The 20711-nt window shown below is 39.7% G+C and overlaps 1 protein-coding gene across 9 annotated transcripts; it reads right to left on the reverse strand.

The window, feature by feature from the left end:
* Positions 1 to 375: 375 nt before the first annotated feature.
* On the reverse strand, positions 376 to 20692 carry LOC105690446 (NGFI-A-binding protein homolog). 9 transcript variants are annotated; one of them, XR_007280113.1, is made up of 12 exons: positions 19462 to 20692; positions 8223 to 8324; positions 7856 to 7993; positions 7434 to 7720; positions 6885 to 7097; positions 6447 to 6697; positions 6200 to 6302; positions 4294 to 4585; positions 4086 to 4180; positions 3906 to 4009; positions 2027 to 2076; positions 952 to 1034 (listed from the first exon to the last, which is right to left on the reverse strand). XR_007280113.1 is itself a non-coding variant. In XM_020854948.2 (11 exons), exons 1-11 carry the CDS (start codon positions 19730 to 19732, stop codon positions 394 to 396), a joined length of 1719 nt encoding a protein of 572 aa, XP_020710607.1. In that variant the 5' UTR covers positions 19733 to 20691; the 3' UTR covers positions 376 to 393. The 9 variants fall into 9 exon arrangements, 2 of the variants coding, with proteins under 2 accessions (XP_020710607.1, XP_048516252.1); XM_020854948.2 differs by lacking the exons at positions 3906 to 4009; positions 4086 to 4180; positions 4294 to 4585 and adding exons at positions 376 to 540; positions 676 to 726 and having other exon boundaries at positions 929 to 1034; positions 19462 to 20691; XR_007280110.1 differs by lacking the exons at positions 952 to 1034; positions 2027 to 2076 and adding an exon at positions 3791 to 3816.
* Between the last annotated feature and the right edge of the window lie 19 nt (positions 20693 to 20711).

The following is a 20711-nucleotide window of genomic DNA, read 5'->3' on the forward strand; positions in this document are numbered from 1 at the left end:
CCAGGGCCACACGAATCGAATTTTCTCGTTATAATATTACTTGATTTTATCTTCCGCGGCCTGCGATGAAATTGACTTAAAAAAAAAAAAGGAAAGCATCCACCATTTTATGATCTTCAGCCAATATACCTGTACTTACCCTGTATACAATTAGTAAGAATTAGAGACGATATTGCAGGAATTTTAACTGCAAGGAATAATATCCAAAAAGTGTTTCCATGTTGGAAAAATCGGATAACCAAGGTCAATGAGTTGCGATAAATAATCTGAATTACTTGTGAATTTTATTAAAACTAGATAACAGAGTACGCAAATTCATAGAAAATAGAAAATAAAATAACAATGATATTATGTGAGAACGAAAAATAATAGATTATATATCGTATAAAATTATCACGACTCAGATTTTTCATCTGTAGTTTCTTCCTTCATCTGAAGTTTTACTGCACAATCCATTGAATTCATGTGCGCCGGGGAGGACATCCTAATGAGCGCGGGGTTCGCCACCGCTATTATGTCATCGCCTCGTGACGCTATCACCTGCAGCGTCAAGGTTTCACGAACAAATTATTTTTTCGTACATCGTTTAATTTACAATTTATCTTACAAAACTGTACAGATAAGTACCACCATAGATCAATATATCTATGGTAGCACAGAACAGAATAATCATACCTTTAGATTGAAATCATTTTCTTCTGCGCTATTATCCGCATCTCCTTCGTCCTGTGAAAAATGAACGATAAGCTGACATTTGTTAGATGGGCATGTATCGCAAACTATGATAGTTCCGATGCTACTGAAATAGTTAACTTTTATGCACGAGTGTTGAAAAGAAACAGAAAAATTGTGAACGAGTCTGAAGTAGCATTCGTTCATAATATTTAGAAAATGAATTCGAAATTAAATATTTATCAATTAAACTCACTTGCAGCGACGGAGGTCTTTCGTTTGAGAAGGAAAATTGGGTGTCCGAATCACTTCCCTCGGGACTCGGGTTGAAAATGCCGTTACTCTTCCTCTGCCAAACTGGACTGAAACGAAATAATCGACTGTAACAATAAACGCGTAGTACGAAGTATAAGATCGTAGTATACAAATTTCAATCTATCAACGCAAATAACAAGGAATTTATGTTTTTTTAAATGATACACATATGTACACATAATTTAAGTTTTTACTTGGTAATAAGACAAAATTTATACATAGATACAAGAAAATTCCGTTCATAATCCGAATACGTAAATTGGTGCTTTTAACGGCAATGGACGCATTTTTTGAATAGACAGTGCAGACATAAAGCAGAGATATAGGAACCCCTACATGCTTCCGTTCAATGGGATATTGAAAATCTGGTTAGAATTTCTTGAACATAAAAAATAAAAAAAACAACATATTCCAGCATCGTAAAATTATTCTTTATTTACAAAATCCATAATCAATAACGAATGTAAAACTAAAAAGAGGTAATAATCAGTGGACGTATGTAAATATGTAATGCACTTGTTATTTCTAGATGTAGCCTAGATACGGATAGAATAATGAGTAGGTTCTTCCCTCAAAAATTCGTTGGATGACGTGGGATTTCGCTACCTTATTTCTCGAGAAATCTTAATACATTTTGCGAAAAATAATATTCAGTAGTGCGATGCTTAAACACTTTTTCAATCTCATTAAAGATGAAGTATAAAATCAGAGAAATTTGCGAGGTACAATATAACATGCACTTACCTTTTCTAGCACACCGCGTACCAATGTTTAAATTTGAAACCGTTGAAAACGAATTTTCTGTAGGTTTCAGATAAAAAACTATACCGCTCTTGTTGTGCCACGGAAATATCGTTTGCGAGGAAGAAAATCACGTGATATGAGAAATTTCTCGAATATTGCTCTACATTATTGTTGCTGTTTCCTTTTTTTGTTTTAATTTGTCATATATAATTTGATACGATCAGCAGCACACATTATGGCGTGATGGAGCTAAGTTATGCATTAATATTTAACAATCTTAAACCGAAATAATTACCTTGATGATCTGCGCCGCTTCGTAGTTGAGTTGCTGGAGTCCAGCAGAGCCTGCAACACCAAAACTGCTATAGGCAATCAAAGTTACCAATATGGATGGCCCACCTAGAAAAATAGATTTGTGTATCCGAAAACAAATATGTTTCGATACGAAATAAACTACACGATATGATTCAACATTAACGATCGAATGCGTAGAGTTAAGAGACATTATTATTGCATTATTATTATTCACCATACAGGGCAAAAGCTTTCTATAAACCAAAAAACAGCCGCCAGCCAATTTGTAAAGCAGGGGGAATGACGTAGAATTGTTAACATACTCCTCCACATGGACTGCAGAAATTCTAATAAAAAATAAGATTTTGCAAGAAATCAAGAAGAATCTGAAAGCAGAGGCGATTTAAATGAATGACGAATAGCTTTCGTAAGGTGAATCATTCAAAAAGATAATTATCGCTAATTGTTTGGCGACCATAGTTTACCGATCAGTTACGCTATAATACTTAATCCTCGTCGTTTGTTTCTACTCTACAAAAAAAGGTAAACTTATCATCGATGCAGTCGACTGAGCTCACGTCAAGACAGTTGTTGCAAAAAAATGGAGATACTTTCAGATAAGGATTACGATTATTTCTGGGCACAAGTCGAGCGACTCGGTTCTTTTACCCTCTTTTTTCATGGTATACGTGTACAGTGATGGTAATAACAGTAACAGATTGTTTAGCGGTATAGATTCAAAGTTTTTAGCAACGAATACGAAAGAAGCGATATTTTGTATCGCGCGAAGGAAGAAATATGTATTTATATAAAAAGAAACGTTACGGACACTGCAACAAAAATTCCCCGTCGATGAACATCGGTAAAAACAAGTCTGTGAGTAATGTGGAGGGCTATTGGTTCTGGTCTAAGTCTTCGTCTTCGTCGTCGCCGTCGAGTGCAATGCAGATGAAAAGATTGCGGTGAAAATAGTGGTATATACGGTATGTATGTATTGTATGTATATCCCCGGTAGTATCTCGTGTTGTCGTGGAAGATAGATTGAGACAAACCGAGTAAAAACTGAATCGTCCGCGTGTGTCGTAAAAAAGTTTCCGTTTGTCGTGAAAGTCGGGACGGGGAAAAAAAAAAAACCAAAAAAAAAAAGTGGAGGAAAAAAACTTGGACAAAAAGTTACGACCAAAAATACTGGAAGGTAGAAGTTCGGTAGTTGTATATCCTACGATGCAAGTCAACCGGTTTATACATATGTATAAGTATACGCCAGTGATTTTACCAAGAATCAACAAATTTTTATGGAATAAAACAATTTATTTATGTTTTTATGTAACGTTAGTGAAAACAAAATTGACAGGGATCACATGAACAATCGATATAAATACTATAGTATTCACAATATATTATATACTTTATGAATCCTTATGAAATGTAACAACAACTGCTTTATTTTGTACGCATGTAATAATTAATTCAACGATAAATATATAGGCATATATCATATATATATATATACATGTGTATCGGCAATTGGGAGCAACTTTTATTCGACAAAGTGAAAAGGTGTGCAAGGGCTACTTTGGCTGATTGCACCGCGCCGCATGGTATGAATTAAGCAACGAACCACTTTGCCGTTGATGAACCTTGATTTATGAGTTGTAACGTTTTGCTAATCCTGCATGATTTTTCGATGTAATTTATTCCCGCTCTTAATATGTATTGCATAGAAAGTTTTTCAGGAATCTCTTCTTTTTTTTTTTTTTTTTTCTATATTAATGCTTCGCGGGAAGTTGTCTGCAAACAGAACTGTAATGTAATACGAACGGGGTTACGCTATCAGGACGCTTTTGAAAGAACTGATAAAATTGTTTCTTTTCGATTACCTGTTAAGCAGTAGTCCTCATTTTCTATGCCGTCAATCTTCCAATTGTGCGATTCAGGATGATATTTTGCTCAGGTTTTCGACTGGAGGATTTTTCTTGCGACTCTAGTGTTACGACGACAAAATTCAGTTGATAGATTTTGCAGTCTTTAAACAAATTGTAATAGGTCGTGGTACTCACTGTTCAGCTGTAGTCACTTAAGTCGACAAACTCACGTGGGTCAAAAACAATTTCCAAAAATGTACAGATGACTCGATTATCCACCGGATTATCAACTGGAGTTGTTTGAACGACGAAGAATCATAGAAAAAGCAATACAACTCGCAAAAATGATGACCTCAAATTTCATAAAAAGCCAACAGCAATCTGAAATGATTCTGGTACGTACTTTGTCTTCTATATATGTAACTAATGCGTTCATTTTCTCATCCCGCATCCACTTTTTTCGTCATTTTCTAATTTGGACGGACAGTCCTGGTCGCGTTTTGCTGGTTAACGTGTCTTACAGTCCTCCGACTATCCTGTTTTTTCTACCAAGTCGTGGTCCAAATAGTTTCTTGTAATCCGGAATCTTCTCCTCGATACTTGTTACAGATTTCCCAATAATTCTCCGCCCCGGTCACCGTCGAAATTGACGTAGTTCTCATTTTCCCAAAAGTCCGCACTCTCAGTGTGTAAAGCTGAAATAAAAACAAAGAATTTTCCACGCAATTTTATAGGATGTATCCCACCATCCGAATGATGTTAATATTAAAAACGGCATAGTTTCAGTATTTCAGATACCTGCACGACGCGTATAGTAGCTCGCATCAATTCTTATTTTCACACATGCACAAAAAACTTGCGTCACGCACATGTAAGCATCACACGCAGTTTGACAACTTTTTAATAATTTTATTTTGATACTGTAGATACGGCATAAAGAAAATAATAAAAAAAAAAAAAAAATTCCCCAATATAGAAATCAGAAGTCGGCATGAATTTTTCCAGGTAATTGTACACCCTTGGAATATTGATGTCAACGCAACCACATAAAGTTTGAATGGTGAAGGTCGTAGATCGGATCTCGATGTGATCATCCGTTAGCTCTGATTGCCACCAGTTTATAGAGACTAGACTAATCTATATACCGGTGGCAGAGAAACAGGATGTTCGTAGGAAATTCCGTAGGCGTGATAATGGCGTTTATGTATTATTAATTTGACATTATATTCACACCCGATTATTAATACACAATACGCTGATCTGAAAAACATGCAACAACAACCGTAGTGAATTTCTCAAAATCTATGAAAACATGCAAAACAAACATATAACGCACACGTTAAACCTGCGCCCAAGTTTTCTATCTCTGTCGTTTGTTTCATCTGTTTTTCAACTTTAAATGAACGCATGACTACGCGAAGATGAGAAGCTAAAAAAATAGAATGAATATTATAATATATTCGTGTAAAGACAACAGTTTTTTTCTGGCTTGTTTTGCTTGTAGAGTAAACATTTGTCGAAATACCTGAACATATACTAGAAGAAATAACGATAATTAGCTGGTCCCAGAGTCGTGCGAAAAAAAACGAATCGTTGGTCGTCTTTGCTGGTTTCGTCAACATCTCTTTTGACGTTCAGAGATGCGAACAATAAGCCGGACCCAAACAACATGGCAATTAATAACAGAAGTTTTCAGTGGATAATTTGAGCAAGCAACTACATTTTCGTTGTACAACTTGATCAAGGTGTGGCGAACTGTGCGTCCGTGATAAGTAAGAGAAATACGAATGATAGAAAAAAACCTGCAGGAGATATTCACTCGTTTTTTAGGATACTCGTGCCCATTTAATTTGATGAGAAGAAGATCATTGCTACTGACTCCAATAACGACAACCATTAATCTCGAGGACAATGTTTTCTTCGCGATCCTGTATCTGAAGCAGCGGTTTTTTCGTCATGTCGTGCAAATGCAAGTGCAACAAAGAGAACGTACTGAAAAACAAATATCATGAATGGGGTGACGCGATGTCGCAGGGAATTCGTAAACGACTGATAGAAAAATATCTATGACAGAAGGGGATGCGGATAACGTATGGGATAATATAAAAATAATCGATGTGAGTATGAAACAATAAAAGTGCAGCGGAAAAGCGTTTAAACAAATATGATAGCATACTTAACCTTTGGTTCAGTCCGAAGCGGTATGGAGGGGTGAGTCATTATTAATGTGCATATGGTTAGTTAGGCATGCTACAAGAGCGATGCATGAGTGATCAGAGTGATCATTTTAGCAGATGAGGAGGGCTAACCTGCGCGGAATCCTCACTCTCACCCTCTAGTTCGAGACGATAACGTTTAGCTCTCTCTCCATCCATATCGTCGCCGTTTTCTCGCGGTCTGGTCATAGAAATGCTGAAAATCATTCGATAGTCACCGATCAATACAGCGGACATTAAGATCAGCGGGACGATTCTGTAAGAATTCTGTAGAGCTGCTGCTACGGTATACGACGGTAATGAGTTGGTTGGCTTGTTTGAATCAATAAAAGTTACTCACTACTGGCTCTTGGAGTAATGGTATCCAGAATCTCTAACGACTTGTCGAGCGAGAGGAAAAAGTTCGTCCCTTCTAGTGAGTAGCGCCGGTACAAATTTACAGATCTGCGCAGCAGCCTCGTTAACGGAAACTTCGTGAAGTGTTAAAGGCTTTTCGGGTTTTCGTTTGCAATCAAACCGACCATAAATAGCCGCGTATTTCCTGATTTCGTCCATGCGACGGGGATCGTTGTCCGGCATCGCCATCACCATCTAATTTCGGAGAAAAATTATTGCGTAAAATTCACCCCATCATTCCGACACGACGAACAACCACCCCGCTACGAACCCCTTGACATCCGGTAAAAGGAATCGATAAATGATAACGAAAATGCAAAGCCGAAGAAATTTCGTGCTCGCATCTTATTCGAGATAGATCGATGACGAGGAGGAGACTGACCTCTAGGTTCTTGCAAATTTTTTTCTTGATGTTGTGCGGTTTTGGGTCAAGCGGTGGAAGAGTCAGTGCAAGTCGTTCGGCCACGTCGGACAATCTTTGTACCTGAGATTGAAGAAGAGCGGGAAGAGGCTGCGACGGACTACCGGGAGCACCACCGGCACCCCCAGGACTCGATGTGGTACCGCTGCCGCAAGACGACTCGCAAGTTCCCACCTAAAATTTATTCAATCTTGCGTTTTCAGACGTACAGAATTATCGATGCCATTTTCATTTAGTAACGGTAGAAGTCGCATAATTCAACGAACGCCCATATGGAAAATATGGACACGTTCTATTCGCTAATTGTTCGGCCGATCAACCGGTCTAACGAACTTCAACTTCGGAAAATTATTGAAAATCGGGTAACTGAGAAAAAATTCTGAACAAAATTACACTCCCAACGAGATTTGAAATACATCGACAAGTAAACAACAAGGCACCGTCAATTGTGAGCAGACGATTCGAATTTTTAAAATCGCTAAAAAAAATATCAAACAGAAGTAACAATACCTGCAATACTCCAGGGCTTTGGGCGCTGGGATACGAAATAGAAGCGCTGGGGCTAGGGGTGTTTTGAAACGTGGTCGAAGTAGTCGATGTGTTGGTGCTGGGCTGTTGGACGACCGGACTAGAGCTTCGACACGGCAAAGGAGTTAGTGGTAATAGTGGACCGTTGTAATTGGGTTGCGTTTGATTGTGAGCGGGGAATTGGGCCCTAGGACTTATGCAGGGAAAATTCAAAGCTACGTTCGATTTACTCGTTGGATTCGGAGGTATTACCGGAGTTTGAAACATCGCTGGAAAAAAAGATAAAAGAATGGTTTAATTGATTCATTTCGTTGATTATTCTCTTTTTTCTTCATAGCGATAGATTTAATCACATGGTTCTATGCGATATAAAATAATAATCGTGAGAAATTGCATAAACTCACAAGGATTTGTATGCCACTCTTGGAGGGCTTTTTGCATTCTTCTGACGTGAAGAGGTTTACTGGCCATGCCTACGAGCGCCATTATTTCTAGAAATTCTTCTTCCCCAGCATCGCATAATTGCTGGAGGTCATCGCCTCCTGTCGGTATTATAATAATATGAATCACAATGCGTTGAACCAGCTAATTAAGAATTAAAGAATTTTTGAAAAAAAAAAATCAAATAAACTCGGCTGCGCGTTTTAATTGTTTCCCAGCCATTTTTACTTCCCTCACTCTGAAGAATAATGAAGAATAACGATGAAAAATGAAAGAATGAAGAAACGAGAACCAGAAGAAATTTGAAATTATTAGCTAAATATTGCATACCCATTTCGAGAAGCGTGTCGTAATATCCTAGCAGAGAAGCACGCTGCATGACACGATACAATTGTAATTCAGCTTCGTTTTGAGGTACCGAAGTCTGCACGACTGTAAAACAAAAATAGAAATATACCCATATAGATTTTATACGAATACACACACACACCTAGATGTATCACACAGTTTCCGTCAATTTCTTTCCCCAAGATTTCTTGCCGACATCGTTAGTGTTTTGTATTCTTTCTTGCATGCGTTTTTTTTCAATTTTTTTTTCTGTTTTTTTTTTTTGTCTTTGTTCGAAAGTGTACAGCGTATATTATACTCGATATCGTACGTATACGCACGTGTATATCTATACATCGTTGGGAGAAAAAGTTGGCGGTTTTTTGCCACCCCGCGGACAGCGTCGTCTCGCGATATGTAATTACTCTTCGTCATTTTTCCAATGCGACTATCGAAATTACAGTATCTCCAAAATTCTGCTAATCTACATTGAACGTTTCGGTATAAATATTACAAAGCGTCTTCAATCTCTGCCACGTGGTGCGGTAAATTCATCGGTATGGGAAATGAAATACAAATTTTTTGTCGGTGTAATGGTGCAAAATAATCGATGCGAAGATTGCTCAACGGCCTCTCCTTCGGAAATGAGAAGAAAAAAAATAAAAACTGAAAAAAAAAGGTTAGAAAAAATTCAAAGAAAACAAAAAAAAAAAAACAAAACGAGACTCTCGAAGTTATAAAAACCACGGACGTATTACTCAGCGATACCAGAGAGCGATTATCTCAGTTGTAAAAATATAATAATTCACAAGGAATCACCTCGAGAGTAATGACGTCCGTCTCCCTCTCGCACGTCATTATACATTCCTATTCTTGACCTACCCGACGCGTTGACTTAGAGACCAAGTACATGAGTCTAGTCAAAAAAACACACGATACATTACAACCGCGTATAAACAATGCCGAAAAAAGTCGATATCCTCACAGCATCTGTGCATGAAATACCGAAGAAAGAGGTGCAGCACGCACACGTTGTTTTTTGTTACTTCGTAAGGTTCGTTTAAAAAAGCGCCGAATGCGTAGGTGCATATATCTATCCGTTGCAACGTGCATATGTATGTTGGTGAACAGATAAATAAATTTCCCGTATACGTATATACATACATATTTACTTTCGTATATACGATGTAGTACACGCGTACACACACATACATGTACCCCGTGTAAGTCGCGTTTTGGTATAGGTGGACACACACACACACGCATATATATATATGTATATATTATAAGGTATCCGCGACTAGTTTCTTGCAAATTTCGTGGAACGGTTGAAAAAGCAGCACGCGGCGGCGTGCACACTCGTACCGCGTATAAATTAATACAAGGTAGAAAAAACTAGCCGTCGGTCTTATTACGAGCCAGTCTCAGTCCTGAGCGACGATGGTCTCACGCTTATACCTACGGGCTTCTTCGGGCTCTGCACAGTATTTTCGCTGCACCACCACTAAGCGTTTGTCGTCGCATTTTCAACATCGCGGAATCTGCGAGCACCCTGCAGGGTTCTACGCCGACTCACTCCCTGGCATTATTCCTTATCCCTTCGTCGTGTCGAATAAATTTAATTATGTGGGGACAAAGAGACGGAACAGTATCCAGAACAGGTCGATATGGAGCTGCCGATAGCGAGGGAATCAAGGGTGATTCTTTGGCGTTCCAAAATGGCGTCCGTAAATAGGTGAATCGGTAGGTACCGGAACCACAATGGCCGATGAACGAGTTCGCGGTACCTCGTGCTGAGGTTGAAAAATTTCAGCGACAAATCTCGACGAATTATCGGAACCCTGTTCGATCCGATGGAACGCGTGCGGGTTCACTTTCCACCGAACATTTCAGAGTTCGAACTTCGGAATATTTCAGAGGGTCATGAATCACGCGATCGTCATCCAATAAGGCGCAGCAGCACGCGGACGAGCGATTAAGAAGAAATTGTACTTTATACATATATATATATATATATATGTATATAAATCGTGTGAGTCGCTTGCATATACGCGAGGTTTGAGTGTAAAAACTAGGTACAGGTACGAACTACCCGATAAGCGAGTACCCGCGAGTCCATTTTCATCGTGGACGTCAATCAAGAGATTCTTGTAGGGGTATACAAAGGTAAAACATTACACAAATAACGCTATGCAGGTTACATTATCGAGATGCGAAGCCAACGGACGGCTTACGCGGAGATCCTTGGTTAATGCAATCGTTGTCAAAAATATCGACGAACAACTGTTTCCATTTACGAAACAAATGGATGGATCTTATATGAAGAACACAATTTTTTCGCTAGTCAACGTAGATACAATAAACACATAGATACATGTTCTGTCAAGGGAGCGAACGATGCGCCCCTAAAATCCAACTGATTTTTATTATTAAACAACGTCGAACCTTTTGTGCGCCGTATAATATTTCGTATAAATAATCCTCCTCTCTCCACTTTCCACTTTTCATCTCCGACTTCTGCTTTTTATTTACCGATGACATTGACGTATATACGGAGAGACAGAAAAAAAAAAACCGATAACTTCTCGCCAAAAGTTCAAACTCGGATAGGGTATATAAATTTCAGGCTCTCACAATCAGATATCGATAAGATTCTTTTTTCTTTTTCAGCGAAGGTGATACCCGCAAGAGAGAAGTCTCTTCGTCCACATTGATGATGGATCAAGTTGACGACTAAAAATTAGCGCCTTCTCCTCCAGAAGTTATCTAATCTTCGTATATTTTCTACCACGTTTCTCTCTCCCAATAATCCGCTTGTGACGATAAAAATGCGGCAGAAACACAAGCAAAATTCATACATAATAATTCAAGTCGTCCGATATATATACATATATACCAACGTGTACTTTTTCCATTTTCATTCCCTGCATTGTCACGTCGTTTTTATCTTTCTCCTTTTCATCTCGTTTGTTTTTTTTCTTTTTTTTTTTTTCTTTTCTTTTTTTTTTTTTTTTTTTTACCCTCCATCGTTCCTGTAAATGGCAGTTTCTTTCGTCGGACGAAAGGCACTTCTTTTTCTATAAGAAGCGCTCTGCCGCTGCATCGGTGTGTATAGGTATGTGAGAAATATTACGAGGAGCCCGATGCACGGTTGGTTACGGGGAGGCGAAAGAGGATGGAAGTTCGTGGGGTTGAGGCGAGCAGCGCGAGGGGTAAAGGAGAAAGGGCGGTACAGGGGGGGGGGTTAGGGGTAGACAATATGTGCCTCTACACCGACCGGTCATTTACATAACGACTTTTTAGGTACGAAGCACTTTTTATCAACGTGGGACGTGATGCGAGCGCGGATGGTCTCCTTGACGGACCTGCGCCACGTAAATCTACGGATGACGCGAGAAAACGAAATTTAACTTTTTGACCGCCAACCCGACGATACCCCGTCCGCGGAGTTATACGCCGAGTTATGTTACACACACCTACTGTCCTTTACACTCTTACGTCCGAATACTACGCTATTTTCTGCAGATCTCCGTTCCACCGCAGAATTTGTATCTTTTTTTCTTTTTTGACGTTGAGCGAAAATTTCGGAATGATATACATTCGCGTTGGAAATGAAAAATTTTCCGTTCGGGTTCAACGAACTTAGCCCAAGGTAGGGAATGGTGCGATCAACATAACGAGTCATTACGCGGGGTACATTTTCACGCGCGTGCACGAGGTATGACAATTGTCAAGAAGGGCATTCAAGAAGTGTTGGTTGAATCGAGGTGTACGTAACTTCTCAGTTACCTGTACAGCTAGCACGTGTGTACGAGTTCGTTCGGTCCCGGAGAAAAGGATATACGAATACCAGCGGAATTGGATGTTGGTATGCATCACGAAGCTCGTTCACAATCGGAGGCGTGAAAAGACGCAATCCCACTCCCGCGGAGAACCATAAACTCATTTGAGTTTGAGATAAAATCGAGGGAACCGGAGATAAAAAATGGCGAGACGACCGGACATTATCTTTGCATCGTGTGTGAATTACACGCGCTACCCCTGCGGTCGAATTTCTGGTGCGTAAAGATGGTAATTGAACGGCGTGTGTAACACGTGTATACGTATTACGTTTATTCATTTATTTTCTACTTTGTTCTCATCATTGTTATCTTATCCGATATTTTCCTCTTGGCAAATAGTCGCCGTTGGCAGGGCCATCATCGGAATAGTGCAAAGAAAGTCCGAGCGGGACACGGTCCGGGCGACCGTACAGCAGTTTGAGTCGCGGTCGTTCGAATCCTGACAGCGGCTACCCGACGACTCAGTCCATCTGCTGTGTTTTGTTCGACGAGGCAAAAACTCACCTAACCCTTCCTTGATTACAATACCAGCAAAAAACGAAATACTAACCGCTGCGAACGCTCTCTAAGAAACTAGACCTGTTTTTGTTATTGGCTGCGAGGAGGTATAAGGTACGACCACGTACACCACCGTATTCTCTCAACCTACGGTATACACCGAACACCACCGTGCCGCACGACTAATACACATCCACGTAACGCACATCTTGGGGAGTCGCTAAGGGAGAGACGCGGAAAAGACGCGAGACCTTTCTATATTCCCGTATAAACTCTGCTGCGAGTAAAATATCTTCCGCGAAATCCCACTATTGTAATTACACCCGCAATTCCGCTCGTTTATCAATATCGAGTAAATATAGAATTTCATTCGAAATTCGGAACTAGACGTTCGTTTGTTCTTTTCCTCTCCTCTTCTAACGACCGTGGGTTTTTTTTTACTCAAAGATTTCAGGATGTCGCGCACTCCCCGCAGCGAACGCGGTGTCGAGTTCCTCAAAATTTTCGAATATTCCACCTCTTAGATCGCTGACCTGATCCATCTTGAATCCGATTGCAAAGGGGGTGTGGGTCAGGCTGGACTTTCGTATACTGGAACCGCGGGGCGGATCGACGAATTCCCGCGCTCCAGAGATGGGTGCGTCGGGACTTGGGTAGGGGAAAAACTGACGAAATAAAATTTTTTTAAAATAAAATAATTGTCTCGAATTTGTTTTTTGGTCCTTTGAAAAATTCTTCGCCGCTATGCTCTGACTGACTTATGCCGTTGTACCACACTTGCAGGCGATATCGACGTGTGGTCACGTGCATGTGCACAAGCGGGAGCGTTGTTTTTTTTTTTGTATTTTTATTTTTATTTTTATTTTTATTTTTATTTTTACCCGACGGAATGAGTGGTTTTTAGAAATGTATATAAGTCACCCGAGAACCGGACGGTATATAAAATGGTGCAGAAGTGAGATGGACATGTGATGCGTCGACCGCGGAGGCTCCGAGGGTATATCAAAGTGAAGATCGGGAACCTGCTGCGGTAGCATTTAGTGACGACAACGATGACCGGTTGATAAAAAAATTTCTTTCATACGGTGCGGATCCGGAGTAGGTATACAAAGAATTCTACGTTGTGCTGTATAGGCGCGCTACACCGCCGTCGTTGCGGACCATCGGTAGCTCGTCCTCTTTTCGTCATATATCACTCTTGGCAGATTAAATTATGGCCATAAAAGCCATAAATTGATATCCGCGGCGCTACGGTTCTGTACGGGTACAGCAGCGAATCGACTGACCCCTGTGCGAACACGGCGGACAATTTGATGCGTTCGTTCTACTCTTTCCACTCCTAATTCCATCGTCTTAATAAATTATATTGCAAATATAATATAAATATAACAAAATAACTCTATAACCGGATCAAGATCGTCGTTAGTCCGATCGTATAACCCGCGGTGGATTCCCCCTCGTCGTTTTTTCGTCCAAACTTCACCGTCGCAGTTTTAGTTTTATCAATTTTCTTTTTCCAACCGACGATCCGGACTTCCACGAAGATGTCGGACTCGGAAATCAGCGTTGCAGTTCCGACGATTCATTATTCGGATTCTGTCGTTTCTTCGTCGATGCGAAAAGAATACATTTCTTCGGTTGTTGTTGTTTTTTTTTTGTTTTTTTTTTTTTCTCTAAATAGTTTCGAAAAATTATGGATTTTATATACCGGGGAACGGATAGAAAAATTCGAAGTCTTCAGAAACCGAATCATCGGAATTTTTCCCGATGCGTTCAGCTTCTGTTTTATTACGTTTCTTATTTCGTTTGATTTTTTTCTTCACCCCTTCTAATGTCCCTTCACTGTTCTCGCGATGCGAATGATTGCGACCAACCCCCTCTTGACCCCCCCCCCCCCACCCTCGAAGGCTCGTTACCCGTGATATTCCTACCCCAGGAAATAACCAGTAACTGTCAAACGGTCGGAGGGTGAATAGGGAACCACCCTTAAAATCGCTAGGGTAGGGCTTAGGCACGGTAGGCAGGTCAGGTACGAAAGTCCTGCCCCAAAAACACGCCTGCTTACCCCGGGCACCCCTGAGGCTCCAGGTACAAGCCGGAACACGGCTTTATATGTACGTATATAAATGTAAAAATATACGTATGTAAGTGTAGCGTACATATGTACGTATGTACAATCGAGTGAATGTACGTTGGGATGTTTGGTGGGTGTGTGAGTGAGGCGACGTATACATATAAAGGCGCGTATAAAATGTTCCTCGTGCACCTCAGGGTTCTGCGGGAACGGAAAAAAAAAAAAAATGGCGCGGTCCTTCCCAACGTGTGTTAGCTACCGACATTTTGTGAAGAGTTCGAATACGTGCAATAATCGAATTCCAATTTTTCGTTCGCTGGATGCGACAAATTGTTGCTTCATTTTTTTCGTTGAAAATTTTCGATTTCATCGAAAAATGAGAATTGAATCCTGCTGCAATCGTGCCATCCTACGAAAAAGCACGATCGAAAATTGAGCCGGAATAATGAGGAGAAATTCTGAAATAATTAGAGTAATTATTCCCTGTATAATAATGTCAAGTATACCGCAAGTCCACTGTGTTTGTTTCAGAAAATATATATATATATATATATATGTATATATAATACGTACACCTGATGTGGTACACACAGCTACTGTACTGTATAAAAGTAACGAGGTGTAATTCCGTTGAACGATCTTGTTATACGCCTGCGGTAACGTCTTTAAAACATTTAGGTGATAAACTTATACCTAAGTAGTGTACAAGGTATAAGGTATAAGGTGGGTACCTATATTATACCTACTATATACTCGCATCAGTTAAAGGAAGCAATTCAAGTAAGCCGTTGTATTTCATTACAGCAATTCAACCGTCTCTGTGGATTTAGTCCTTCACATTTTTCAACATTAAATTATGTCATTATCTCACACGATCGGCGTAAGGTACAAACGTATATAATCGCTGCATAAGTTTTGTACCTACGTACGTACGTCTAAATATAAATTTCATTCTCGATATTCATAAATGAATAAAACTTTTCAACATTCAAGTCGACAATCGTACGCTTGCGGCGAATTTAATAACGACAATCGTTATTATATACATATGAAACGAAACCTATAGTTCCAGATTTTGCCATTTTTTTTTTTCTTTCTTTTTTCATCGAAATTGTTTTCTTCCAATGATACGTTTCTCTGATTTTCATCACTCCGGTACAGGTATAAGAATGTAAGCTGATTGTGAGTACGAAAAATTGATTTTACCGCACCATCGTGAACGCATAACCAAGTGCATCAATTTGAATAGCTATTTTTAGTAAAAATTTAGCATGCGATATACGTATACCTACGTACGTGTACGTTCGAAATTATATCCTTGAGAAAATAATAGAGTGTAAAATAAATAAATAAATGAATAAATAAAAGCATCCAAAAAAAAAAAAAGAAGAGAAAAAGAATTCATACATTTATGCGACTGGTCGGAAGATCGCGGCAAAACAATAAGAAATGGGATTCCATAAGGCAAATAAAGAAACGAGTAAAATATCCCATACCTCTAGAGGACGCCGTAAGGATAATCGCGGCTGCGAAAACAACGAGCGTATAGCGCGTCGCGTATACGTAGTACACGTATGTGTGGGTTTATATAATATATATACATGATAAAAACACGTCTGGTAAAAACAATTAGCGTATAGGTATATAAGGTGTGGTATAATAATATCTGGATTCGTCCGAAGAACTCATCCATCCGTTATAAAAAGCGATTTAAAGGAGACAGACGAGAAAAAATGAAGGAAAAAAAAAAAAGGCAAAAAATCTCGTATTTCAGAAGTATTGGAGAAGTTGGTTCGCAATGCATGATACCAGATGATAATTATGCGATTACAGTTCTTTCGAATTTCTTCTTCTTCTTTTACTGCCACAAATGACATACGCATGATATACGTTTATAACGCTCAATTATATTTACACCAGGGAAAATTCAATTAGTGAATTATTTTAGTTCCAATATTGTTCGTATAAATAAACTGATTTCTTGCTTTTTTATCAATTGATCATATCGCGGAGTTCAAATAATCGATTCGTTCAGAATAGTCGAAAGAATTTTCGAAACAACTACAATTGAATGTCACGGATTTCCTCGAACGTTTGCGAAAATAAAAGAAACGAAAATTCTGTCATATTCAAAATAAAGAATCGAGTAATTGACAATTTTCATGGTTGAAAGAAAATTCCAAAAAAATTAGCATATCGAAAAATTTCGCACGATAAACCTGCAATATATAAATTATAATACACCCTAATATTAAAGCTGAAGACTAAGTGATTCAAAGACACGGGTGAAGCATGAAGATAGAGCGAATTAGGTCAGAAAAAAAAAACAGAAAAAAAAACTGGAAAAAGAAAAAAACAATCCATAAAAAAACGTTCATATACATAAAACCTGTAACCTGTTTCCCATGGACCTCGTACACATAGTTGGGTACTCCGTGTGAATAATATATCATAAAGGATTCTGGTATGTATGGTACCTCGCACGAAAATTTTTTTACTCCATTCTTATAAGTTTGTTTTTTCTATCTATTTTTTTTTACAACTTTCCTTCTACGATGAGAAACCGAGAGTCGGAGGCTGAAGAGGAATACATTAGAGGGCAAAAAAATTAAGGAAGAAAAAAAAGTGAAAGAGGTATAGATGCCCAAGACCTTGCATGACGAAGAAGGGGAGCTGCACCGTATGAACATTAGGGCTCGTTACGCAAGGGTGACATTTTTTGTTCTAAGTATTAATCCGAAAGGGTGATGCAGCGCGGCGACGACGGCCGACCTGGGGGTCAGGAAAGGACTTGAGGGCAGCTGGACGTTATGGACTTTCCCGGACTTGCCCTCAGAACCCCTATACCTATACATCTATATTCGTATACATATCCTGCTTACGTATGCAGATCGTCGACCTTCGTCCGTAGGGTCTTCTTCGTCGCGGAAAAAACACCCTCCTTGCACAACTAGCGACCGCGGCGTAAAGTAAAACAAAAAAAAAAAACAAAAAAAAAATAATACGTGGGGAAAAAACAACCTTAAAGATGCACCCATAAGATCTCGGGATACATTCGGATTCTTTTTTTGTTTCATTACAAAAAAGAGCCTCTTGTTTTTCCCTAGCAACCTTTATCCTTTTTTTTTTTTTTTTTTCTTTGCGTTTCTGATATTCCGTGTGCGTGTGATTCACTTTACCGCCACGATTACGCCTGGTGTGAACAAATACACAGGGTACTTTACATACCTATATGCGTACAGATTTTCACCCGTATCAACCCATGAGAAATTTTCTTTCGTCTAGCTCCTGGGATGGGAAGTGCCGATGCTTCTTGTTCTCAATGACTAATTCTTACAAAGCTCTACACTCGATCATCTATTATAGGAGCGAGTATGAGGTGAGTTCTATTTTATTCGACTGCAGTTTTTCGTTTGGTTTCTTTTTGCTTTTTCGATAACTTTCATTGCGTCGTACTACATTGGATTTGATTATAGTGAAATTATCCGGCGAACTATGATATATGATTTTATATCAGGGAAATTCATTTGTTCTCAAATTCCTCACTCGAAAACCGTTGAGCGATGAATTTTCTCCGTAGACAAAATAAATAATTCGCGCTATCTGAGAAATCAAAAAAATTCAGTCGTTCGTTTCTAATGCTCGTATACTTTCATATGTCAAACATCGAATTTACTCATGCGCGCATTTTATTTCAAAGATGCAGAGAATCAAACGAGGTCCTGCATGCGCACATGACTATTGTCAGCAGCGCGAGGTTATTTACTCAAGTACAATAAAATGAGGTATGTGCATACGCATAGATGAAGAAAAAAAAAAAAAAGAGAGAGAGAGAAAAGAAATCGTCCCTTATTCTGCAGCCCTGACCTCAGATGCAGGCGGCAGGGATACAGCTTCGCGGTCATATAACCCGTTCCTTTTTTTCCGAGCACCCCGAATGAACGTCGTATCATATACATATATGCGTACAACACATCTATGTACATATTATACGCATTCACGAATTAGATGCTATTCGGGCGCAACCACCCACCGTCAGTTGACGGACATTATATAGCATTGTAATGAGCATAATGAATATAATACGCTCGTAGCGTCCGCCGCCACCGGTTTATTATACGCACCCTACGTTACGCGCGTATGTATATAATGTATGTGAATTACACGTGCGGCACCCACGAATCGAATGAAATTATTTTCAAATTATATTTATGTATACCTGTACGAAAGACTCGGTTCGCCAGAAAGTACATGGATATATCTATCCACGTCTTTACATATACATGTAAAAGTCCCGACATCAGATCCTATTATATAAAATTCTTATTCGTCACTGATTGCTAACGCTTGTTCTCGCTGCGCTGAAACGCCAATCGTGAATAAGATATTCTAGATTCAAAAGCGTCGTTGGTACATACACCGTATTCGAGAATACAGTCGCGGCTGCAGTGAGAGCGAAGCAAAAAACGAACTCGAAAAATTCGATGGATTAAAAAAAAAAAGCGAGGTCATTTTGAAGGGTTTTTTTAATTCGGTGTAGCAAAATGAAGCGAGTCGGCGATTGAACAGAAGTTTGTTTTTGATTACCGAACGACATTTATCACCTTAAAATCTAATTACATGCATCCAAAGGTATCTGAGAGAATATTTTACCGCCGTATCAGAAACAACGATTTTGTCGTTCAGTCACCCAGACGGAAACTATATTCTTCCGGTCGGGGCTGCAATAGTTTAATTATTTCGGGGGCTTTTTTTTTTGCTTTTGAAAAATCGGCGAAAAGTGCGGTGTGAAAAAAGGTAGAAGAAAAGGTGGCATCGATATACTTACGAGTTCCGTTCACATTTCTGCTGAATATTCTCGGCGCTGAATTTTGCTGATGGGTTGTCGATTGCGGTAGTTGCGGGGCGTTCGGGCTCGAGACCACGTTTGTGATTGATGCTGAGGCGCTAGTTGCGACGGCGGAAACAACGGAGGCGGCGGGGGTGATGTTCGCCGTGTTCGGGGCTATTGCGGGGGCAGGAGACGGCGTCGCGACGCCTCGGATTATCTCTTCGCCCGTGTTGGAGGAGCTGCTGCACCCTCCGGCGTGGACATCCATAGCGTCTTCTCGGTGTGCGATCAAATTACGAAATCCATGCAATCTTTTCAAAAAAACCCCCACCCCACGATTCTCAAAGAATATGTATCGCGGCGAAATTCAACGACACCCGGTCATCCGTCATCGGGACGGCAAACGGCAGGATAATTTAATCGGTAAAATATCAAATTTGTTGTCACAGTTGGTTATTTCGTTTTTTTTTTTTTACATCAACAGCAAAGGCACAAACCCTCTCGAACGCACCAACACCCACTTCCAAAGTAAGATACAAATTCGTACGGATAACGATACAATAGGTATTGAAAATTGAAAAGGACTACTACGTTCAAAACTAGTGTGTTAATTAGAATATTCCAAACCAAGAGAAGACGAAGAATAGGAGGAAAACTTGGATTATTTAGCTAGCGGGAAATTACTTAAATTCGCACAAACATATCACGCAAGAAGAAAAATAACAGAACCGCAATCACTCACACGCAAATATTACAATAATGTTACGATAATTCAAACAATATATTCCCGTTCCCGAGTACGATGCGAGACACCGTGATACGTATATGGTCAACTATAGCGGGCTATAAAATTCGCGCGCCATAAAATCTAGACGGTGAGTAATCCTTATCATACACGAAAACTCCGTATACATTTACAACGAGCACTTTCTATGAGCAAATTATACAAATAAACAATTGAATGCGTGTATATAAAATTGTTCAATAAATCGATCGAATTCCGTATTTCCGTGCTCGAATGAACTATTACATTCATGTATCGGATCAATTGGTTCCAGAGAACGACGACGTTAACAGCTCGAGTTCGTGCTGCACATTGTTTGGTCTCGGTCTCAGGCTACGTCGACACCTCCGCCGGTTCCACCACTTCGCCGACCGCCGACCGCCGCCGCCGTAGTATCCACCGGTGCAACGAGCCAGCGACTCCTCCCCGGGACTCTTCAGCCTCATCCCCCCATCCTTCCCAC

This window comes from Athalia rosae, chromosome 1, assembly GCF_917208135.1.
Source record: "Athalia rosae chromosome 1, iyAthRosa1.1, whole genome shotgun sequence".
NCBI classification, from domain to species: Eukaryota; Metazoa; Arthropoda; class Insecta; order Hymenoptera; family Athaliidae; genus Athalia; species Athalia rosae.

Coding starts and splice junctions, on each gene's coding strand:
- LOC105690446 (XM_020854948.2), bottom strand. CDS start 19,732: ATGGATGTCCACGCCGGAGGGTGCAGCAGCTCCTCCAACACGGGCGAA. Junction 7,994..8,222: donor CGACACGCTTCTCGAAATGG/GTATGCAATATT, acceptor TAATACCGACAG/GAGGCGATGACCTCCAGCAA. Junction 6,303..6,446: donor CATTACTCCAAGAGCCAGTA/GTGAGTAACTTT, acceptor AATGATTTTCAG/CATTTCTATGACCAGACCGC.